This window comes from Larus michahellis, chromosome 7 (assembly GCF_964199755.1).
Source record: "Larus michahellis chromosome 7, bLarMic1.1, whole genome shotgun sequence".
Classification (NCBI taxonomy): Eukaryota; Metazoa; Chordata; class Aves; order Charadriiformes; family Laridae; genus Larus; species Larus michahellis.
The window spans coordinates 31,477,196-31,502,604 of record NC_133902.1 but is presented as its reverse complement, the minus strand read 5'-3'; the positions used below and the strand labels follow the sequence as shown (position 1 = coordinate 31,502,604).

Here is a 25,409-nt window from a genome sequence, read left to right as displayed (position 1 = left end):
TTTTAGCACTAACCTCATTATGTTCAGAATATTGGGGAGGGGTTGCACTTAAAGCATCAATCAAGATAGCCCCATTTATTGAGCTTTCAGAGACAAAATTTAACTCTTTATACGGAGTAACTGAAGTTAAAGCTTCACTTCAAAATACACTGAAAGTGGAAATTCAATGAATCTGGACCAAAAGCTAGCAGAGACTCTAAACAAAACGAAGCTATCAGTCATGAAAGTTTTTGCCAGCTACACCAGGCTGGAGTGCAGAAATTCAGAGGGAGCGCGGGGAGGTGTGGAGCTTGGCTTTCCTCTGAGTCTGAGCTGCCTGTGTCACCTGGTGGACATGAGATCAGCTGGAGCAGACAAGTCTCTTTTTACAGTAACCAAAGCAAGGGTTAATTCTAGGGTAGAATTAGACTATACGTCTATTGGAAAGAGCTCTGGTTTCCCCTTCTCTCCCTCAAAACCCTATTCATGTATCTAAAATCATCACTTCTAATCTTTTTCTTAAATGGCTTTACTGGGGGATCAATGTATTAGCATAGTAGCAGAATGAAGCACAGTTACACACTCACACTTTATTCCTCCCTGGGATACCTAGGATGCAGAAGTACGACAGGGAATTAATTTCTTGTCGTTATTCATCTTGTGGAACCAAAAAGCACTTACAGAGTTAGCAGTGTTAAGTAGGCAAATGTGCATTTTAAAGGTTATGTTTTTCACCTGAGGCCATGTCCTTCATTCTGATGAGACAAGCAGAGAAGAGTCACACAGGGCTGAACACGAGCCTGAGCGAGGCAGATGGAAAATCCAATAAAGCAGCGAGTTCTATTGCACCCTACAGTACCCCATACCCTCGTACCTAGATGTCCCATAGCCTAAATATTTCAGCACTGAGCCTCCACCACTCAGAAAAGAGAAAGGCTCATGGTAACAGTATTCCCTTCAAGTCTTTCTGAAGTTCCCTGCCATAGCTGCTCTCAGACAGTGGCAGAAAGCAAAGATCTGGGTGAACCTTTCCTGCTCTTTCTTTGACCACCACCAAAGAGTGATAACTCCGTGTGGCTGCAGCACTTGCTCCACCTTCTCCTTGTGATATTAGGATCTGCAGGGCAGATACAGGATGAGGGAGCAATTTAACCTACAAGCCTGGCAGGTCTGAATGCAACATGTTTGTATTACTGCGTGCCATTTCATAACCTATTCTCTTTGAAGTGGAATTGTACTGATGAACTAAAAAGCGATTTGGGGGAGTGAGGGGTGGTAAGGGAGAAAAAAGAATTTTGCCTTTAAAGAATTTTGATCCAGAAGATTTTTTGATCCAGATCAATATTAGGTTTTTACTGTCTCTTTCTGAAATACGGTAAGTAGACAGCAGGGTTGTAATTGTTTAGAAATGTGCTTTCAAGCACCCTAAACCGCTGATGCTAGTGTGTGGCTTAGGCCTTAATGTGTACAGCATATCCCGTAGGAGGGTGTGGAACAGCTCGTTCCATGGGAATCCCAGTGCCGTGTTTCTGACTGTGACAGTACGGGTGGAGACGTATAAAGCAAAACCCAGGGTCCCCTCTGTCTCTGCTATGTAGTGAGGTTAGTAAAAATTCTGAAAAATGCCTTTGGAAATTACAGCTGACTTAGTCTGAGCTAACAAAGTTGCCCCGTCTTTTCCATCCCACCTCGGCGTGCTGATGGTGAGAATGAGATGATGGACCTCGTTTTGCTGACTCTGAAAGCTTAGAAAACAAAAAATGAATTTAAAAAAAAGTGGTATTTGCATCTTCTTTTTGTAAAAAGGATCATAAACCCCAAGAAGTACTATTATTAGTAGCTCACTTGATTCATGCACAGGATGACATATGTATGTGAGGAGCTTTATGCATGTGCATTCTAACCACCAGCAAGCCGTGAGCAGTTGGCCAGGACTAGCTTTACAACACATTCTTACTGAAATCCTTGAGGTATTATTCCAAAAGGAAGGAAACTGAAAAGGCAGCAATAATAATCACTGGCTAAGGAAGAGTTTCATTGTTTTGTATTTGTTTTCTTCTCCCCTGGCAAATGTCACTTTCCAGAACGTACAATACACAACTGTTCAGCTACGATATTTTTTTAAATGGCGTTATGAGCTATAGCATGCTAAGAAATGTTTGACTTTTTTAGTTTTGGCTGCTGCTGCTGGTTTTTATTTTAGAGCTAGAACGCTGCTAGAGCTCACAAGTGAGAAAGGAGCTGCTCGCAGCGATAGCTATTGCAGCTGTAGCTCCCATACGGAGATTGCCATCGGTGGGTCAATTCTGAGCCATTTTCCATGACAATTGATTCCTGCATATAGAGCTATTAGGAAGCGGTTTAAATGTGTATCAGGGGATCAGGTAGTATTATATTTCTGGTAACCATGGATTTTTCTTCATGATCTTTGCCTCGGTTGTATTTAGATCTTCAACCTCTTCAATATGTCGTCTGAGCATAGACTGAACATACAGGAAGCAAGCAGCTGGAAAGTAGGAGATTACTAACACTATGCGGTATTACTGATGAATTCACGGTTCTGGGTAACCGCCTTCTTGAGGTACTTAGCCTCCTTCTGTGTTTGAAAATACTTAATGAGCATGTTTAGTGTTTTCACAAACTAATACATTGTTACGACTGAGTCAATGGCCAAAGTAATTGCAAGCTGTTTGTGAAGTTTTTCTGTACGTGCTTTGGTAACCTTTGGTAAAACAGTAACCATTATTTGCAAATATTTAGTAGTCCGGCAGTCTGTTTTGCTTGGGCACGTTCATTTCAGAGGGACATTTCTGCTCTTTGAACCTGTTTCTCTGAGTATGTGCTGGCAGTCACTCAACAGCTCTGGCCCTCCTCTAACCTCTCCAAAGTTGGCTTTATCTCTGCTTTACCTCCTATTTCCTTCAGGCGAGGCTTTTCTTTCACTGTCGGGTTTCAGGCCAGGTGAGGTTGTGCTGCGAGTGTGGAAGTTGCCCTTACTCTGTGCTGCAAAGATGAAATCTTTATTGACAACTGCTTTTGTGTCAGACTGGATCCTGTGCCAAAGTAACCTTACAATGGGGTGAGTTCTCCATTCTGCACAGCCGGAGAAACTTTGAGACACCACAGTGTGCATTAGTTCTATTTGCCAGTCCTTGTCCTTTGCCTTGTTCCATATGTCTGTGAATGTCTATTTTTCCAAGGTCTTCTTGTAGTTCAGTTTGGCCCTCCAGCATCACGTGGGGCACCAAGAAATGCTGGCTGTCACTTTCTCCTTCTGGCTCATGCCTGAAAATCAACGTCACCCTGGTTTATGTTTATTTGCTTCAAGAATAAGGGAATTATTCTGATGTACAATCTTAAAGATACATTTCAATCATCCTAAATAGATATGCATAAAGGAGAGTCATATTTGTATCATCATGTATCAAAGTCTTACTTTGTACATTTTGAGACCTGAGTTTACCACCAACCTTCCCAATAGGCCAAGGATTTTAAATTTCACGTCACCAATCACAGCAGTTTTCTTGTCTCACTTATTTTTACTTAGTTGAGCGAATTAACCTGGATTTTCAAAGATGCAGTGAATATTAACGTGTCTGTCATTACTTAGTATGATTAGATAATGAGTAATACTGACTAAGAAGCCAGTTTACGTATTGCTGTTCTTTCCCAGTTGCACTAACTCTAGAACTAGTTCATTAAATCAGAAAGTAGTTTGCCTTTTATCTCTCTCTTTTTTTTTTTTTTTTAAATTTTTTACCTTATGCTATATGTCAGGATAAAATCTTGACTTTTAAGTCAACGGCAAAACTTCCTGTTGCTTATGGCCTAATAAAGTCAGTGGTAAAACAATTTTCTGTCTCTCACTTCCCTCAAAAATTCTCTTTTGCCTGATTTGTTTTGCTGATCCAGACCATAGATTATTTGCACTAAGCAGCCCTCCACGTGTGTTGACCTCCTGTGCTGGACTCGTTTTGTCTGGAGCAACACCGAGCGGGCACTGACAGAACTCCTCTTTGCAAGGGTCGGGATGTAACAGGCAGCACAGATTTGTGATTAACTTTGGAAGTGGAAAGTGGTACTTTGCTGTTAACTAAGTGGTATTCGTTTGGAATGAGTTAATTTAAGGGGGCTCTGAAGCTACGTGGAGGCAGATCCTGACCTGGAGTTTCTGCACACAGTGACACCCTGTGGTCTTGCCAGAGGCTTCTCCCGGCTCTGATGTCATGACTTCAAATGGGTCAGCTGCAAATTATATGAAAAGTTAATCTCGGCATCATTGCTGGTAACCTAGTAAGAGATTTATATTGGGTCCAGAAAATGTCTCACCTGAGAGATAAAAAGGAAAAAAAGACTTTTACTTACCTTGTCTTGTTCCTCTTCTTTGGTCCATTGTTCTTTGAAAGCCATCTCCATTTTCTTCAGGAAAGAGGAGTTTGTGCTGCTTAGAAAGCAACTAGAAGAAAGCAACTTCAAGCCTAGCATTGCTTATATCATGATTTAAGGTCAGTCTTTACATTAGTTAACCAAACAGAATGTTTATTTCAGGCGTAATTCTCCCTGGGTTAATTACTTTCTCTGGGAACGCCTGCCATGTCTGTAATTGTCCCCATACGATGGATGAGGGACTTCATGTCAGGAAGGTCTGCTCCATGCTCCTTGCTCACCTGAGCCTCTCATGGAGCAGGGCTACAGAACACGGCCTCTTGTGCTACAAGGAAAAGAAACTTCTGCATGGAAGGATTTTTTCATGACAGGTTTGTCCAGAAGGCCTGTTTTGTGTTCTCTCAGTCAAAGCTGAGACAGTATCAGGAAGAGCCTTACAGAGCTGGCAGCAGCTGGAAGGCCACAGAGCCAGGCAGAAGTGTAAGTCCAAGAAGGCAGACAGAAAAACTCGGTTCTTATTCACAAGAAGGGAGAAAATAAAGAACTAAATTTGAATCCTCTTCCAATGTATATTTTGAGAAGCTATATTTGATTTATGTGACTTATTTAGAATTTGTTTTGTATTTATATTCAACAGGGAAGTTGTGGATGCCCCATCCCTGGGGGTGTTCAAGGCCAGGCTGGATGGGGCTTTGAGCAGCCTGGTCTAGTGGGAGGTGTCCCTGCCCATGGCAGGGGGTTGGAACTAGATGATCTTTAAGGTCCCTTCCAACCCAAACCATTCTATGATTCTGTGATTCAGTGATCATAGGGAGGCATAATCAAAAGTTGAAAACAAAATGCTACAAAAAAGGATGATTTTTTTGTGCTTGTAATAATTCATGACTGCTCTGTGGTAAGGCTGCAGACCTGATTCATCACCATTTTATTCTAGTTTAATGCCAGTGAAACCAGACTGATTTCCAAGAGTTTGGCATAAAACTGGAATAACAAGGTGGTGAATCAGGCACTATAATTCCCTTTCGAGATTCATGTGGTGTAAACAAATGCATTTAGATTCACATTTGAGGTTTGTAATGTCTCCAGTTTCTTCCAAACCAGATTATGGTCTCAGAATGTATGTTTCAAAGAAATTTTGATCCGTGTAATTTATGAGAGGTGGTTTTATTTCATATTCTTATGTCTGTGCAGTTGAAAGTGGGTCCTTGGATACTGTCTGTATGGTGTTCAGAGATATAGATGCTGCTTGGATCAGATGCTGTTGTGTGTGTTGGGAGGAAAAAGATGATCATTCTTTTCATTTAGAGGTTGACTTTGAGCACCATTAGGAAGGATTTGGTCTAACATAGGAGATTGCTGCCCCTACTCTCAGTACTAGTAATGGCAAATTGAATATTGAAGGTGGGAAATACAGAGCTATGTAAATATAAATAGGCTCATTTACTTGGAAGGAAAATTTTACATGTCCAAACAGCTGATTCATCTGGCCTGTGGCATTTCAGTGAACTAGGAAGGGCTGGTTACAGTCAGGAGCGAATGGGGAAAAGGCACTGTACAATCTGTGCAGGCCCATGCTACGTACCTTAACTGCAAACGCCTGATAGAATAAGCATGCAAATGCTTGTGTATATAGCAAATTCCTCTCTCCCCTATGTTTCTATTAATATTTCCTATACAAATCTTGTTATTAGTGTTCCCTAAAGGGCCAGACAGTAATTTAGATGCCGATTAGAGTGTGAGATGCAGCAGAACTGCGATGTACGCACTCTCTTGTCAGCACTTGACGGAGGAGGGGAGCAGACCCTCCAGCTACGTTTACCGCAGCAGCTGGGATACTGGAGTTTAATGAGGTGCTTTTGCAATGTGAAGATTTTCAGAAACATATACTCATGCCAGGAGGGCTTACCAGGGTATTTTTTTGTAATTAAATGTAATTACATTTATACCCATAGTCAAGTTTTCTTCGATAGATATAGGCAAATAAAAACCAGCAAGCAAAAGTCAAACAATAACTACATAAGCATTTTTTTGTTTGCCTTTTGGGACTTTTTTCCTTTTCTTACCTCAGTGGTTTAGTAAAAAGCGATGAGATCCTAGCTGATCTGTCAATATGTAGTTAGAAATCCATCAAAAGCAGAGCATGAAATATTTTTTTATTTTAATTTGTTTTCTAGAGGAAAGGAAAAGTAGTTTTGATAGCAGAAAAAAACAAAATAATATTACTAAAGTCCACTTCTAAATCAGATTTCCATGAGCTTGTTTTACAAATATCAATGGCAAATACAAATGATGGTGGTCAAACACCAGTGAGGCAAGCTAGTATATTTAAAAATACCCTTATTTTATGATGAAGAAATCAAAATGTGAAATGACTGAACCCAAATTTTCAGAAAATTTCAGGTTTGCCTGCCACTAAGTGACAGGAGAATGAAGAATTATTGGGAAAATTATCTGTTTCTTTTCTTAGTTCCTAAAATTGTGGGGGTCTGTGCCATTTAAATGGAAGTTTTTGGAACAGGTGGTCTGCCTTGTTGCACAATTAGCACACAGCAAGGCAGGGAGCAGAGCTCTGCCACCTACTGCCCAAGCACACAAGCATCCCCCGACCCCCGCATCTCCTTCTCTTCATCACAGGAGATGGCTAAGTGGAGCCAGAGCCAAGAAAGTTACTTTACTTTTCCAACTGTATGTCATCATCGAGCCTATTGATCAGAACTCAGCCATCAGTTCATTTCTTTCACATATTTTGAGAGAGAATGCTTTCCTTCTGGACATGGTACTGTTTGGCCATTGAGACATTTCATCAAAACAAATGAAATGGAATGCAATGAAACCGGCTCAACTAGTTCATAGCAGTAGCATCATCTGATTTGTCTCTGGCTTAGGGTGTCCTGCGCTAAATTTTGCACGTGCAAGGCTGGGTCTGTGCTTCTGTTCATCTACTTTGCCCTCTCCAGTGCCACTGTTTACACAGGGATGGGGGCAGGATTATAAGAAGGCTCCAGGCTGACAATGACATTGTGTCCTGAAAGTCTCTCTTCAGGCTCATTTCTTTCAGATTCAAACCATTCTTGTTTAAATCATTCTTTAACTAAATCCTGTTATAGGCATGCAGCTCATGGACTATTTCCACCATCTGAGCAATTAAACAGTACTGTGTTTATTATTTTTAAGGGAAAATTTAAATGCTATGACAAAAACTAACCAAATCCAAAGCCCTATCAGCCCCCTGTGATTTTTATCTGAAACTTCTCAGCTTTGTTTTCCCAAGGAAAATTCCAAACTCTCTACATGACGCTTTCTCCAATAATTATACCAGTCTCTTACTGAGTTTCTTTTGTGTAAAAGCCGGCCTCTCTGACCTGATCCGTTCCTCCAGTGCCTGACTGAAACCCTGCAGAAAAGGCTTTTATTTGCTCTTGCCAAGGGGAAAGAAAGCTGGGTACTTAGCTGGATGAGATAAGCCTTTGCCGGATGACTCTGCTGCAGAGCCCATGGGTGATATCAGAGGCCAAGTCTTTTAAAATAGGTCACTTCTTGCCCTGCGTAGCTACTCCAAGTGCATTAACATTATCCAGTGGGAGAAGAGAGGCAGATGAATTTTGATCTTACTCTAAAACCACCATAAGGCTTCCCCCAGCATGGTCATGCCGTTTGCCCAACAGTGGAGATTCACAGGAGAAGTGATCAGCAATGTCAAGTGGTTGCCATCCTAGCTATAACCAGCATCCTTCCGCTCGGTTCGTTTCCGACCTCATATAATGACACCTTTGGGGTAGCTCAGCTTATTATGTCAGCTTGGCTGGGTGGATGTGCTAATAAACATATAAAAGAGCTCTGCTAACAAGAGCATTTGGGGGACAAATCCCTTGGTGTTTCTTCCTCCATATTTCAGCAATATGTAGCTGGGTCTTACCTTGCAGGTTTCCCTGCGAGTGGGTGAGATTTTGCCCTAGAGCTGCAATGCTGAAATGGTCTCTGTGAAGGTGAATGGACTTTTAGAGGTGTCGCTCCTTGAAGAAGTAAGGCTTCATTTCAGAAAGTCTGTGTACATAACTGGACTGATGGAAATCAGGTCCTACTCCAGTCTACATGAGGTAAGGGTCACACTAGCCTCAGACATTATTTGCCCAGCACAGGGAAAAGTCCTCAATGGCTTTTTCCTCAGCATGGCTGTAAAAAACCTCTAAACAAAGCTCCAACCTTATTTTTATGTACCTCAGCTTTCCACTGACTTGGGTATGTACAAATCTGCCCTCAGCTCTTCATGTGATTTCTATTAGGCCACTTTCAAACAAAAACACAAAAATTGTCAAGAAATGACTTGAGTAATTAGATTCCTGTTAGCTAATTAGAGTGGCCAAAAATAAGTTAAACTGGAAAAACGCCAGATGTTCAGATTTGGAATATAGTACAGCTGTATTGTGTTCTGTGAGAAATGTTATGGTCCGTGAGAGACAAAAATGGAGCATCATTAAAAAGTGTCCTTCCTTCCCGGCCCCAAAAAGACAGCAAATCTGTAGGTAGAAATTATCTACTGAGAGCTTGGGTTTTGTTTCATCTAAGAGAGAAATAGCTGATCACTTGAATTCAGCATTCTCTGTGATATAATTCCCTGGTTATAAACATGCTAAGGAAATTTCTCATTCTGTATAACTGTGATTTTTTGTGAGCAGAATCCTGACTGCACAGTGGTCAGTGGGAACTAAAGGATGTTGAGAAACCAGGGATTTCATTTTTTCCTGTGAATCAAGTGATATCACAATCTGGTATTTGTGATTTAGTTTCTGATTATGTCCTGACCCTTCTGAAGAGGAATTTGTGCTCAAAGAGTTCAGTAAAGAAATTCAGCTTCTGATGGTCGATGGCTTAAGAGTGGGAGATGTGTGGCTTGTTTGACTTCTGTAGGTGGATATGTCTGATTTGCAGTAGCTAACAGATGATGTTCTTTCTTACCTTGTACCTTCCATTCTCATAATAAATTTTGGTGTCGGAGAGATTTTCTACGTGAAACCTCTTGATGCCAGAACTGACCTGTTGCAGTGAGAGCATCGATTCCTACATGCATTGACTCTCTCAAAGACGCTTTCTTATTAAGACTGTTACAAGAACATGCTTTCATGAATTTATTGAGACTGCTTTCAAAGCATTTTAAGTTACACAGGAAAAACAGTACTTGCCCAAGAAAGAACGGTCACACAATTATTAAGGTAATCCTTCACTTAGACCAATATGGCTCTAGGTGTTTCCCCAGGCAAAGAGCTCTTGACTGAGCTCCAGCACACACTGCATTTCAGCTCTGCTCCCTGACATCACTAAACGTCCCCCTTTACTTCTGCTATAACCCCACTGACCCTGTTTCTCATTACTACCTCAGATAAGCGCAAGCAATTCTGTCTTCCTTCCATGTATCCCTTGCCTTTTCATCTTTTCCTCACCCTCTAAGAAATATTTTTTGTTTATTTTCTGCTCTCTGCCTCAGTCTATGGCACTCAGTAATCTCAGCTTCCCTTGTTCCCATTCCTTTTCACGTCTCCTTAAAAATCTATACTCTCCATGGAGTCTTTTCTAGCAAAATGCCTGTCAAAAATAAAGACGCAATGGTCTTTCTGTCCTCAAAAATAAATGCATGCCAAAATGTGTCATTGACCAAACTGCATCTGCAACCAGTTCTTCCTTTCCCTTCATCTCACAACTCGCTTGAAACACTTAATTTCTTCAAGTTTGTCTCCTTTGATCCTTTAGGTTCATTTCTGATCTTTGTTTACTGGATTTGAAAATCTGTTTGTGTGTGGGATTTTGTAAGTCATTCTTAAATTTCCACATTGTCTGCTGCTATTCATTGGCACGATTTGCCCTGTGGATATGAATGATTTCTCTCACTCCATACAGGACCAGTTCTTGTTCCCAAAGTTGCCTGTCATATAAAGACTGGGTGAGAAAGGAAAGGCTGGAAACTTTCCAGTTCTAGTAATGTCACCACTAAAAGTGCAAGCCCAAAGTGTTAGAGTTGTGAACATCCTTAGGAACAAGACCCAAAACCCAGCAAAACTGCTGATTGCAGGTTTCGTTCCTTATGCAAGCTTCATCTTGGATATACAAACCATATTTTTAACCTGGGCAAGTTTAGAGTTTCAGGAAGGAATGGGACATAACTTACTTTTCATTGTTCTCTTCTGAAAATTCCTGTTTTATTTGAATTTCAGCCTCCAAACTAAATCCAGGATCTTGAGCTAAAAAAACCAACAATCCAGTGTTGAATCATTGAAGTTGGTGTCTGTTTGGTGTACAACTAATAAGAAAGACTACAAGCACGTAAATAATCTCCCATTTAGCCAGCCTAACTTCATATGCAAAATGCTTTACAAAGGAGAATAGACACTGCTATAATTAAATAGGTACTGCTGTAGTTATTTACAGGTAGGGAAGTCAAGGAAGAGATTAGTCACCTTACCAAAGTTCATATAAATGTCAATGGCAGGAACTGGCCTCCTGATTGTCCTGTCTAATTCTGTATCTGGGGGACCGTGCTTTAGTAATCAGCACAGTTTTCAACCACACTTTTTAAATTTGAGTAGAAGTCACTTGAATGTCTTTCATATAAAGGTAATGGAAAATATACACATTGAAAAATCCAGTAAGTCAATCAATGTCTGTAAGATGCACAGATACAACGGTAAAAAATACAATAGAAAATGTAATCTGTCTGCCTGGACTGGCTCTTCCCCTCACACACGGCACACCACAAGCAGCCAATATCTAGAGAATAAGTTAGATGAAGTGATATTACATAGACCTAATTCTTCCCTCAGACCTACGTTCGCAGATCTGCCACACCTCAGTGGAAATTGCAGTGATATCTGCAAGTGGAAAATTTTAGAAGGGGCGTTGGTACAGTGAGAGATTGATGTCTCTGTTCTTAATAGCATTTTATTTTAGAGCTCCAAACTACCGTGCGTCAAAGGTCTTATGTGATCTTTGCAAATATTCGGGAAGGCATCATCAGAAGACAAGCACTTTCTGACCATTAAGCACATCAAGACAGCAGTAGAAAAATGATTTAATCTCATGCACAAACTGGTTAAGGGCAATGATTAGGAAGATGCTTGACCCTCTTCTGCTTCATACGATTTTGCTTAGTTGTTCAGGCAGGTTTTCAGATGCTTATTTTCATTAGAAATCTCTAGTATTGACCATTTCTGCCATGCCTATAGTCCAAAGCAAATTAAGGCAACAAAACCAAGCAGTATCAGGAAATATTTCACAGTCATTTCTGAAACTACACCAGTAATATCATGAAACTTTTAAGATGAATTATTAGACTTTGGTAAGCTTTCGTTTGCTAATTTTGCATATTACTGCTAGGTGCTCTTCAGTACATTAATAACTTAACTGAGGAGAGGTTCTTATTGATTATTATTTGAGTCCAGTAGAGCCTTTTGTGAGTTTGCTGCATACCATTTGGCAACCAAGCCTTTTCTGAGCATACAAGAAAGCGCAGTCCCTTGGCAGAGCAGCCACATATCCTGGTGGCCACCGGAGCCCTGCTGCCAGCCTGGCCAAAGGACCTGCTGCTAAAGCCACTCCATCGCATGCTGTTCATTCACAGACAAAACATGGGAGTTAAGGGCTTCAGACATAGTGCTAAAGTCTATGAATGCTAATCAGGGCCTCTGCTTTTCTGAAGCACACAAAAGAGACAGAAAAGCTGTAAATCAGAAGGGTAATTTCTTACAATAATGCTGTAAGGTTCAGGGCAGAGCCACGAGGATTAGCACTGAGAAATGCTTTTGTACTAACTTTTCTCTTTCTGTATCTTTTCCTCCACTAGAAAAAGATGAGAAGAGAACAAACATCTCACAGGCAGAGGTAAGTGAAGGGGTTTTTTTAAACATATTTATTGTTAAAGTAGACCTGTTGTTAAAACGCCTTTGAAACTCACTGATTCATCCTACTGAATGTTTTATTTACATTGTCACGCCATGTTCAGTAGCACAGCCTTTTAAGGCCCATCACTTTCAAACCAGGGCTGTGTAAAGCTGTGTTGCTCCTCAGCTCTGCCGGCTCTCCCTTATTTCTGGAGCAGGGAATTGGGAAAGGCAAGTTTCCCCTCAGCCTTGCTGCCGTTCCCTGGCAAATCATAGCAAACCTGGCCCACGGTGACCCTGCCAGGTCACCTCATCCAGCATCGCTTCAGGTCTGTGGACCACTGCTGGTCTGCAAAAGCATTGCAGACTCCTCTCCCCTCTTCCCGTCTCTGGCCAAGCCCACAGCAGGCAGTGCGTTGATGCTGTTTGCAGAAGAGTTAAAAGTCGGCTCCTCCAATCTTGTTTCCTATCCTCCCCTCGTGTAGCTCCTGCAATTCCCTGATCTCTTTCTCCTTCACCCATTGCTCAGAGAAGCCGGCGGCACTTTAAATAGCAGGAGGAGGTATTGATTGGTTCAAGTTTGGACTCAAATACAGGCCTATAAAGATTTACTGGGGCAAGGAGCAACAACCTATCCCACAGTGTTTATAAATAGCTTTCTCTTTCAAAAGAAGACAATATTTTATTTATAAATGTTATCATTCCATCCATTGTGATAAGGTAAGGTAATAGGATTGGCTATACTTGTGTGAAAGTGGTTTTCTTAAGAGCTGTCTCAAATGTTTCTTGAAGAAATAGATCTGATTAAAATTCACAGACTACATACCAGTCTAATACTCAGGGGAAAAGGCATTTTAGCAAATATTTGGAAAAGTCAACATCATAATGAACAAATACAACAAGAAATTGATTAGATGCAAAAAAAATAAAGCTTGCCTACACACAGCTTTTTTTTAACCTTTTTCTTAGGAATGCGCTATGGTGCTTTTATCTTCAAAAGGTAGATATGTGTATGACCTTATGTAGTTTTATTATCCATTGTATATGGACATATTTCATGTTGGTATAATATGGACACCAATTATACTGCTTTGATTTTGAAAAAGTTGCTCTGCTTTAGCACTGGAGTGTATTCCAGTTAGATTTTGCTAACTATACATTGGTATAATTATAATACTATTACTCCATGTGTAATTTTACTACCATTAATTCAGAATAATTTATCTTTTGTGCATAGATGTGATTTTGGGGCCATAAAACATTTAACTGTGTCTAAATATATTACTTAAATCAGGCCCAGTTAAAGGTTGAGCGCTTGGTTGCTGAAAGTGTTATTTTAGGAGTAATGGAACACATTGAAAAAAGTGCAGAGGGGAGGATGTTCCATTTATTTATGTAAAAAATTATATATTAATAACTTCAGTAGTACCTTACCTGTACATATAATCATTCATTACACTGTATTTAATTGGAATATTGATTAATGTATAATCTTGAAACTATTTTAATATATGTAAACCTTTATTTGCCTTATGAGAATCAATTACATTGACTGTTAAAAGCACAGGCTACCTTAATTTTATGCTTAACAATATTTTTTTAGCGTGAAGGGTAGTTTTCAGTAGTATTGGGTCTATTTTGCCTGGGAGCCATAAAGGTTGTCCATTAAAGACGTATTTTGTCTATCTTCTCTGTCTGTACTTTTCCCTGTATTCAGGAAAGCTCAGGAGCTGGCATCAGATTTATACAATTTAATTTTTCTTAGAAACTTCTCAGGTTGGGGCGCGCACCCTCTGAAAGCAGCTGTGGAGCAAGACCAAGAGCTGCCATGACCAGAAAACTCTCCCCGTGCCTGTCTCTTACCGTCTCTCTCTGTGTTTTGTCCCTCCCCAGTCCCAGAGTGCCTCTCCCAAGCAGAGGAAGCAGAGCGTCTTCACCCCGCCTGCCCTCAAAGGTACTGTGCAGGTACTGTCTCTGCCCTGGCAGGGCACGCGTCCCTCGTGGCGTCCCTTGGGGTCTTCTCTCCCAGAGGAATCACTGGGGCGTGAGCGATGGCTCTCTGCCCATGAGCAGCACAGCCGTGATGGGTTCATGCCCAGCCATCATGATTTTCACACTTTGAAGTGACTATCTGCCTGGTACTAACCATCTATTTATCCTCACCACAGAATCTTGCAGCAGTAGCGAATTCATTTTTTTAAACACGTTCTTTGGGGGTTTTTTTGTTTGGTTTTTTTTTTCTTTTCAAAGCCTGGATACTTTTATGAGTTTGAGATAACAGAGATAATTCCATCCCAACGACTGAATAGACTTGAAAGTTCCTGGAAATAATTGCAAAACCATGTGAGAGTCATGAATTTGTGGCTAAGCAAGAGGGAGAAAGCAAGAGTAAATGAACCTGCATGTTGTGAATACAAACAAAATAGGAAATTGTTAACATGGTTAAAAGAAGTGTAAGCAACATCAGACAATAGTGATGACTAGTTACAGTACCAGGACTTTCGTAAATATTACATGGAATATGCAAATACATGTAAATAGATGAAATAAATGAAAATGCAATACCACCGAGGTTCTACATGTTATGGTAAATATCTGGAGATCAGCTTCATAGTTAAATGTGGGCATATTTTTCCCCTCTGCCATAGCAGTCACCTAAATGAAAGACAATGTTATTATCTAAGATCGTCCTCAAATATTTTAATTCCATCCTTACAACAGCTTGCTCTAGCTGAAGGCGGGTCTGTAGTTGCTGCGGCAAGCTGGAGCAAATCCCTGCATCTGCAGAGCCAGTGTCACGTTATGGTGCAACAGGCAGATTCTTATTACTATATATCTGTGTGTACTTTGGCTCCTGCTTTTATTTTCCTAAACGAAAATGCACCAGAGTCCCTAAAGACAGAGCAAATAGCTGAGTCATCTCAGAGCATTGTTCTTTTTACTGGAATACAGTGCACTGGAAAAATCAATGTGAGAGCTATTGATTTAAGTGGTAATCTGGAGAGCAAATCAGACAGCAAACCAGATAACAACTCAGTGCAGGGTTCTTGTTAGTATTATGTTACTAAACCTAATGGATGTCAAAGAGGTTTTCCATTTTGCTTTCAAAAATATTTCTTTTTCTAGCCCTGCTACAATAGTGTTTGTTAATTCCACGCTTTTATGTAGCATGTAATGTTGGCAAAAGTCAGTATCTGAAGATTGCACCAAATTAATGCATCATATTTTCACTGTGTTGTGATTTACCTCTGTCGACATTTTTTTCTATGTATAGCAGCACTCTTAACCGAGGATTCATCAGCTCTATTTCCCCTGTTTGTGTCACTTTTTTCTTCTGTTACTCTTGGGTATTTATGTCTGAACTTCAATTTCTCTCGCACTTCTATAACATCCAGTGTTCTAATACGCTAATCTTGAATCTCCATCACTTTCTTTCATTTTAAGCTCCTCTTCTTCATGTGCAGAGGTTGGCTTGAACCTTCCTACGAAAAACACCATAAAAACAACCAGAGGAAGGTTTCTCGAGTCACCAGATAGTCACCAGTTTAACTCAGGGCAATCTTTTCCATTCTTCATGCACAATCCTCATTGTGTAAGGCCTGTGTCTCCTTGTTACTAAGCTGCTTCTCATTCTGTATGACAAACCCAAGAAGAATCCTTTGGTCCTTTTCCTCTGTATTGAAGTTAGATGTCCAACTGTTTTAGCACAAATATGCATGCATGCATGCATCCATCCACCCATCCATCCATCCACAGATAATATCTTTAGAGATATTTTCATTATTCTGGTTAGTGGGTTAGAGTAGCTACTGGAAGTCTTGCTGGATTCTCACCCTTTTCCCCTCACACTTGCCAAAGAAGCCTAAAATGGGCCAATAACCCTCCCAGGTAGAGAGCAACAAAGTGGAAGACAGCTTAGACTGCCAAGGCAGAAGCAGATTGCACTTATCCCAGGTAATGGTGCTTCCTTGGTGTCTCATCACCACTTGAAAATCAAAAGAGCGCATCTGAGTCTCAGAGCTACAACTGCAACTTTCGATCCCAAGGCGTACTTTGTACCCAGGCAGGTTTCCTCTTACCTACACAGTCGTGTTTTCTTCGGTGTCTCAGCTCATCCTTGAAAGGAAACGCAGACAGAAGTGACGGGAAGCAAGGTTTACAAAGACAAACAGAAGACAGCCCAAGCTGTTCCCAAACCTGCTTTGCTCCATAGAGCTCCCAAGTGTCCACATTATCTACCAGCTGCTGCTATTAATACTAGCAGCTATTTAAATACCACCAAGGTCCCCCCCCGACCCCGTGAAGGAAGTGCACATTCCTGAGCGGTTCAAGGATTTCATTAACAGTGAGTCTACTGGTGTGGGTGTGCTAGAGGTCAGGGAAATAGGAAACCTTCACTCATCCTAGTTCACCCTGCAGGAGGCTATTTAGATCAGCATCAAGATCCTACTAATTTCAGCGGGCTTTAAAGAAAGTTCTCGCGGCTTTTTGTGTTCACTGGACCACCTTTGCAATTAGCTGCCATCAAATCATAATTAAAGTCTTTCCCCACAGAGGTGAAAGGTACATTTGACTGTTTTCCCTCTCAGCCTTTTGAGAAATACATCGTTTAAATTCCCCTCTTAATGTATTTTTCTTTGCATAGAAACAAAGACTTTTTTCTTGAGCTAGGCCCTAGCTACAACATTTGAAATGGGATTAAAACTGACTTGTTATAAATCTAAGGAACATTCAAAGACATCATTTTGGTTCGACTCATTAAAACAACCAGGACTCACTGGCTGTTCCCAAAGTGTTCAGACCCAGGGATTTGATACATGCATAATTCTAGTATTTACAATGATGGTTGATATTAAATGAGCTCTTTCTAGCTTCTGCCATGAATTTCAGATGCTCGGCTTGTTTAGTGCCTGCTTATTCTTGTCTCCAAAGGAAACAACATGCAGAATAAATGATTAAAATCATGATGTCCCTCCTGAAATATGTAATTTATTAGAAGCAATTAGTACAGTATGTGGCCCTCATCCAAATTTGTAACCCCTTAGGCCAGCTTGATGATGTCTGATGCATCTCATTACTTCGTGACTGAAGGTTAACAAGGAACACGGGTAGAGTCTGGAGACATAAAGGATTATTGTTAGTGTGGTAAGCACTGAGTTCAGAGCCCACGAGAATCGTCGTGGAACAAAAATCTCAGCCTAAATTTATTTCCAAGTGGCAGAGGAATGAAGTTTGTAAGTCTTAAGCAGTGACTACAGAAACTTGTATAATTTTACTGGCTGTCCTCTTATATGGCAAACTCTGTGAAGAGCTCTAGCAGTAACCGAACACATCAGAGTAAGAACAAGAAACATCATATTATACTGCAAAGATAAAAACTGTGTCTTTCTGTGATTTCTGCTTCATACACTGGCTTAAATTTGATTTTTAGGAAATTAATATTAGCCACAATATAACACCTCTTACGCAGTTTTCTGAACATCAAGCCCAGGTTTGTAAAAATTCACAGACTGAGCTGGTGCTCAGTCAGACTTTTCTTACGTGAGTAAACCATTGTGGCTCAGGATATTACATTTTCCCAATCTCTCCAATGATGGTTTTTTTTTTTTAAATGTGATTGTGCTGCACGTGAGCCACAAGGCCAGAACAAGAGAAGGAGACGGTTTTCAACTGTCCTCTCAGTCCCGAGTGTGTATTTCAGACCCCTTTGCTTTTCCAGTGGGCTGAACGGTTGCAATAAATGCTGGCCAGATGCTAGGGCTGCTCCACAGAAGCAGGCACCATCCAGCAGCTGCAGCAATCCCCAAGGCCAGGACCAAGTCCTCCTCTAATCCCTGAGCAGAGCCGCCGTGTTCCTGGAGCAGCACCTTTTCTTCAGCTTGGTGACACCCATTCTTCGATCCATTCCTTTTAGGTACAAGATCTATCTCAATATATTGTTTCTTGGGTAGCAGAAAGCAAAGCTCTGCCTCACTATTTATGTGCGCTGCTCTTGGTTGTTCACATGTTGTGCATTTACCTTCACGGGTGGAATTCCCAAGGCTGCCTGGGCCTCCTGAAGCAATGGGATAAGAAAATTCATGCTGCAATCTTGTATCATTATAGTTTTTTTGCCTTTTGCGTAACCAAGTCACTAAAGAAAGGTGAAGCTTTGGTTTCAAAAGTAGTTCTTCATTTATATACCATTCTGTCCCACGTTTTAGTCGGACTGCACCTTGATGCAGACACACCACATAATGTAGTGTGGCCTTGAACAAATTTCCTGGCTATGGTACGGTTCTTTTCCAAGATGCTACCTTCCGGTGCTTGGTCTCTTTTTCTCACTCTCTCTACCCTCCTCTCTCATTTGTCACACTTGTACTGTAGTATGACAGTAGATACAATTTAAAAAAAAAAAAAAATTGGGCTAAATTAATTAGTGACTCATTGGGTTGGTGAATGGGTACATTAGATTAGATTGCTGCCATCTCAAGTTCAGTTGGCTGCCACCGTTCTGCTACTGCCCAAAAAGTTGGCAGATGCCGCCGCAGTCTGTATTTAATTTCTTACTGTTGGCAGCTTTGAATACGTTTCATTTCACACAGCTGGCGGCTTCTGCTTCAAAATGGCTCTGGCCCCGGCTGCAATAAATACCACAGTACCTTTAGAGAGACCGAGGTGTTCAGTGGAGATTAAGCTTGACATCTGCTCTACAGCAAAACTGGGATGTTTGTGTTATAACTTGTCATCTGCCACTATTACCTGGTGTGTGAAAAAACAAAAGATTGAGCTGAGCGCTAATATGTGTCCCTAAATTGTCACGTGCGGTTTAAGGTCCTGATTCAACACCGACCAAAGCCCACGGGAGTATTTCCACTGACTTTATTCGGTTCAGTGTGAAGGCCACATATCTGATGGCTCTTTCTAATCTTCATGCAAAGAATACTAAACTGGTCTCTTTTGGGGGGTATGACTTTATTTTTATGATAGAAGGGTAATCTTACAAATGTCCATGAAACAGCATTTATGGCTTGAAAATAGTGTTATTAAGCATTGTTGTACTAAATATAGAGCAGTGTAAACATCATAGTATTATTAATTGCTTCTAGGCAATAATAGACGACATTAAAAAGTCAACCTTTTAAGAGATAACACCATAAAATATTACAGAAAGAGAATGCGGGAGACTTAGTACCTACTTTAAAATATAAAGTAGAAAGCCCAGGAAGGGTAACATTTGTGTTCTGGTTACTTTATAGCATGAGATGTATTTATAGCGAAATTCCAAAGATTTTGGCAGTGTTCTGGTCTGAATTGAAACAGCTTTTGAAGAAAACATAATATTTTTGTAGGAGAAGATGTAAGGTTCTTATGAAGCCAGTCATTTGGCAGGGCATTAAATTTTATTTCCTGGCTTTAGCTGTATGTTCTATGCTGGATGTTAACAACCAAGCCACATGACAGACACAGATTCCAGCTAGCCCTGGTGTAATAAATAATAATTACCCCTGTGTTTCATCTCAAGCATTTAAAATCCTGAATATGATCCCAAGCGAGATGACCGAATGAAGACCTAGACTACATGCTGCTCCTGTTCAGCGTTTGGCATCTCCTGGGCTCCTGGACGGGAGCTGCAGGATTGAGTGCATTTGTCAGGTCCTCATCCTTCCTGCCACGGATCAGCCCTGCTGGGGGGAGCACAATCTTCCTACGGCCCCACTAGGGACACAGTGGGGGAGTTCGCTCAGTTTATACCAGGGTCTTCTGGAGATAGGGATAGGTACAGTGTATAAATATAGAGGTATCTCTCTGAGTAGTATTTTCCTAAAAAGCCTCCGTACTACGCGGACTCATATCTCATTTCATTTACCCTTAAAAGAAAAGTCTTCCCTGCACTTGAATCTAACTGCATATTTCTGCCGTTCCTCTATATCTATTAACGTCTCTTCTCCACGAAGTCAGATTCAATTTATAAAAATCTCCACCTCCAAAAGGCAGAGCTGTCAACAGACAGCAATCCCAAGGTTCATAGTGAATTTGTATAGCATGAATGACACCACCGTGCACTGTGCAGTTACTGGTACCGCAAAATCATCCCACGACCTTCCAGCTGAGACTCCATCAGCTGTGCTCTTCCCTGTGACCATGTGGGTGTTAGCACAGGCTCGCAGCCCCTCAGCAGAGCTCTCACCACCCACACCCTCTTCCCCGGGGGCCAGGGCTGGGAGGTTTGAAAAACACAACGATTTCCTCGAGAGCAGCTCCTGCCCACAAGCTGCTCTTCAAGGGCAGTGGCTAACCATTCGTTATTTAACTTGTTACCAGCAGGTTTCATTCTGACCCGTGTAAATGTCCAAGGAGTACGTTAGCTTTGTGATATCTCTGTCTCTGAACAACGTGGTCCTTATTTCTGCGGTTAGGCTAAGAGAAACCTTGCTTCTTATTCTCAGGGACCATCTGCATTGGGTTTCTTGTGGTGGGGATGCTGTTCGGTTTTTTTACAATTTGATTTTTTTTTTCCCTTTTGAAGTAGAGGCCTAGTAGTCTGAATTTATTGAAAAGCAAAAATTTTCTAAAGGCAGCCATGTGGTTCTCCTTCCTTCCATACTTTCTCCCTTCCCTCACCCCTTGGGATGTGACATTGCCCAGTTTAGCAGGAACACAGAGTTCCCAAAACCATCCACCAGAGCTTTGGCATGGAGACAAGAACATGAGCAGCCTGAAGATTTCAACCACATCCTTTCAGGCCCACAGCTAGGACTGAACACTCGCATGAAATATGTGTGTGAATGTGACCAGAAAAACACAGGAAATACTGCAGCAAGCATATGGATCTGAAACGGCATTCATTTTCCTGTGAGCTGCACGGGCCAGAAGGATGTTGTTTAAAAAGCTCTCATCTGGTGTAGCTGCTAATTTTTCTTGAAACAGTGAGAGGATTTTTCAGGGTTTTCAGCGCTCACCCAACTTGTGAACCAATGTTATTCCATGGGTCTTTTATAGCCAGAGGAGATTATGAGCAGGCTCTGGGCAATCTACAGAGTAACTAATTTTAAGAATACATTTACAAGAATTGAGGGATCTAATGACCACTCAGAAGCAGAATAAGAAACTTAAAATGTTTGTTGTGATTCCCTCAGCTCAAGGTGCACCTTTACTGCAGGGAGGGACTCTTTATCAGGGAGTGGAGCGATAGGGCGAGGGGTAATGGTTTTAAAGTGAAAGAGGGCAGATTTAGATTAGGTATTAGGAAGAAATTCTTTACTGTGAGGGTGGTGAGACACTGCAAGGGGTTGCCCAGAGAAGTTGTGGATGCCCCATCCCTGGGGGTGTTCAAGGCCAGGCTGGATGGGGCTTTGAGCAGCCTGGTCTAGTGGGAGGTGTCCCTGCCCATGGCAGGGGGTTGGAACTAGGTGACCGTCAAGGTCCCTTCTAACCTGAACCATTCTGTGATTCTATGCTTCTGTGTCGTGCATGCAGCAAGAAGTACATGTAAACAGGTGTCTGGTAAACCCTGGATAAGGTGCAGGTTCGTGGGCTACTCCCTGCAACAGCATCTTTCCAGGTGTCAAGGACACACCAGGGTTGCACATGTACCTGGCGAGCAGCTGGTAAGGCATAGGAAACCCATGCACATTTTGAGATATCACACTCAAGAAAGACGAGGCCAGCTGAATGGAGAGGAGCTGGAGGCAGTGGAACACGGCTGAAGAGAGGGGCTGAATGACCGGGGCTGCAGAGCAAGTGGCTGCCTGCCTCCCACAGTAACAGCGTACCCACAGGCCGGCTGTCCCCCCCCACAAAAGCCAAAGGGAGGCAGCAAGGTTTTTTCTTCTCTTCTAGAAATGAGGAGAAATTATATAAATTCAGCTTTCAATCTCTTTGCCATGCCCGAGATAACGGAGTGATTAAAAATGGTCAACGGGATTTTTGGCATGCAAGCTCCCCCTGGTGACACGTAGGTGTAGTTCCTTGTTGCTAATTCTGATTAATTACGTAATGCTTTTATCTAAAGCAGCACGTTAAAAAATTTTTGGAAATAGGCAAGAGAGGTATATAAAAGAGAAGGAGTCGAATTACATTAAAGTCTGGCCGCAATTTATAATTTCCAAACAAAATCTGTTAGGTTATTACTACGTTTCACCTGCCTGCCGCCGGTTCTACCTGAATCCCTGGAGTGGTTAGACCCTGACTTTTCTTCCCACTCTTAGCGAGATCAAAAATAAGAATAGTGTTAAAAATAATTTTTACAGAACCTATGGCTCTGATGTGTCTAGGCCTTTAGAGGAGCATCTACCTTTTTTGTACTTTGTATTTTCCACAATGAAATTGAGTAAACTAATATTCTTGCTTGTGCTTTCCAGGAGAATTGAGAGCAATACTTATTTTCAGGCTCTGGCTGATAATATGAGTGCCAGATAATGTGCTTCCACAGTGTAATTACATTCTGGTTGTACTGGATGCTGGCTCTGGGGTATTTTGATGCCTTAGGCAAACCAGAAGAGGTAGGTTTCTCACAAGCTCAAGTCACTCACACAATAAAGAGCCACTAAAGATTTTGCCCCTGATGTTTTGCTGCCCATGGCAACTGCAAAGCGAGCCCGGTTGTACCTACTGTAATGCAAATAGTTGGCGGTGACTTCATTTTATGTTGAATAACTGATTTCTTAATGTCGGGTTTTAATTTGCCAGCAATCAAAAAAGCTTAAATATAAGAATTTGGTGGGTTTTCAGTTGTCAGTAAGCTTAATGAGTTAAAATGAAAAAAATTTAAAATTTAAAGTATTACTGAAGATGTCAAAATAAACCTTTCACTGTTTTCAGCTTCTCTTCTCTCCTCTCCCAAAAGCCCAGTGCAGAGGCCCTGTCCCAGACCCCTTCTGATATCCAAGCTAGGACTTCTGGTTTGCTGCATTTGTGCATTTCCAAACAGAGAAGCATCCTGCTTGTGCATAAGCATTAATGTACTAAAATTGTTTTGTGTTTAGTTCTAAAATACTAAATTGCTTTGCGTTTCTTTTAGAGGTGGGAAAACCCACCTATATTGTTGTGCAAAACACGATAAATCACCGTATTTTGCTTTGTCTCCCTTGATTCAAGGGACTTGTACCCTTACCCTGTGAAAATTGTTCTCTGCAGCAAAGTGATGCCGTTCGCTATCCCTTGTTGAAGTCACTGTGGTTGGGCAGTTTTGGAGAACCTGTTTCCACCAGATGTTTCTGATTTGGTGTTGTGTTGGAAAGGGTCATTTGTTTTCCCAGATGCCGGGGCTGGGTGACCCCTTTCCCACTTGCCAGCTGACCAGCAAGTGTGAGCGAGCACAGTTCAGCCCTGGGTTAGGACTAACAGAGGTACCCACTTTGTCCCCTTAACGGATTTAGCGGATTGCCAGCCATCTCTTAATGGTTAAAGGCATGAGCCTGCATCTAGCTGGACTTTCCATCAGGAGCCCCAGATAGTGGGCATTCGAGCACCTGCTGGTTTGCTGCTGGTTTGTTGCTGGTTTGCTGCTGAGGCAGCCCAGCTCCATGGGGACAAGCTCCATATGCCCCCTACGCCCCCAGCACCCTGCCAGGCTGCCTACTTGGCCAGTGGACAAGGCCACCTCGCTGCGCAGGCTGGTCTCCCACCTCATTTTCAGGTTGGTGAGGATCGTATGTGAGCTTGGGGGTTTCTGGAAGTTTCTGTGTGCTGCGGGACCTCATGATATTTATTCTCCAGCTTTGATATCAAATCTCAGCCCCACCAAGCGGCTGCACCAAGCTACAGGGAGCTGTGCTCTCCTTGCTCCTTCAGAGCAGCCTGGTGTGTCTGAGAAGGTGTCAGCATAAAAAAATATTTGCATAGCCTCACACGATAGTGAAGTTAAGTAGGTAGAAATGATGGGTGATCACACGGGGTGTATCAGTTATGTCTGAAGAGCTTTAGCTGGGCACAAGGTCAACACCAACACTTCTGAGCACATTTAAAACCTACAAAATCGTTACATGAGAAAAAGGAACTAGAAAAGCTTCTCTTGTCCTAAGTGTGTATTTGGTAGGAGAACAAAGTAGACAGTCAAGTTGCAAAACGCTCAGCAGTGAAAGGTCCCACAGCTACATCTGCGCAAGGGCTTGTTTCCCTCCTGAGGCCTTCTGGCTCCACACAGCTCACATCCACGCTGCAGACCCTTTTATGCTCCCAAACCATGGGGCTCATCCAAAATACCCAGTGGAAACGATCTGCGGCCTATGCCACTCCCTAAACCAGGCTGGGAATTTTCTGGACAAGAGCTAGTTGGCACAGGACAAACTGGGGACCTGGTTAATGGTCAGCCAGTACAGCCAGAGTAGGTCAGTGCCCCGAGCTGCCTTCTGGTGCTTTTTAGCGTGTTTTTTAGCTGCAGCCTACGAGCCTTGAGTTCTCAGGGGCCAGCTCGCATTTAGGAGTTAGGAGCACAGATTCTTTGGAAAAGCCAATGTTGAACACTGTGAACAGTATTGAAAATTAGGGAAATCTATCTGCCATACACACTGCCTCTTCTACACTGTTACTTTCCAGACTGGAGATGCAATTTTATATTTAAATACAGTTATGTCTTATGAAACGGTAGTGATAGGCACAGTTCCCTTGGCTACACTTCTCTGTGCTAGAAAATAAGGAGCCTGTATGTAATGAGAACGTAAGAGTGAATGGGCAAAAATTGAAATACAGGAAATTCAACTTAAATGTAAGAGAAAAAAACTGTGGTTTTTTTTTACTGTGAGAGTGGTCAAACAGTGTAGTAAGTTGCCTTGTGGAGTCTCCATCCTTGGAGATATTCTGAATAAAGTGCTAGTCAGCCTGCTCCAGTTGACCCTGCATTGAGCAGGGGTTTGTACTAGACAATCCGTGGAAGTACCTTCCAGCCCCAGCAATTATGTGATTCAATAGCTGCTTTACTTACATATAATGTAAGCAATCATAACATGGTAGTGACAAGCACAGTAAAAGCGTCAACCTGCAGCTGCACATACCAGAATTTCTCCTTTCCATCTGATGGATGACATCTTATTTTGTGGCAGTACATTCCCTACTTCCATAAGAGCGTTCTCTAAATGTCTGGATGATGCTGTGTCCTAGGAAAACCTCTCAAAGATCAGCACTAGGGCACATTGCAAGCCCTAAGTAAGTTAGCTCCTAACACGAGAAAAATCTCTCCAGCACCAGGGGCTGTTA

The 25,409-nt window shown here is 41.8% G+C and overlaps 1 protein-coding gene across 1 annotated transcript in view; it reads left to right on the top strand.

Annotated features, from left to right (window-relative positions):
• PPP1R1C (protein phosphatase 1 regulatory inhibitor subunit 1C) overlaps positions 1 to 25,409 on the top strand; it is a 54,103-nt gene that overhangs the window by 9,936 nt on the left and 18,758 nt on the right. Inside the window, exons 3-4 of the mRNA XM_074594984.1 lie at positions 12,197 to 12,234; positions 14,127 to 14,187. Of these exons, the coding sequence (XP_074451085.1) occupies positions 12,197 to 12,234; positions 14,127 to 14,187 (99 nt within the window). The remainder of the gene's footprint in view (positions 1 to 12,196; positions 12,235 to 14,126; positions 14,188 to 25,409) is intronic.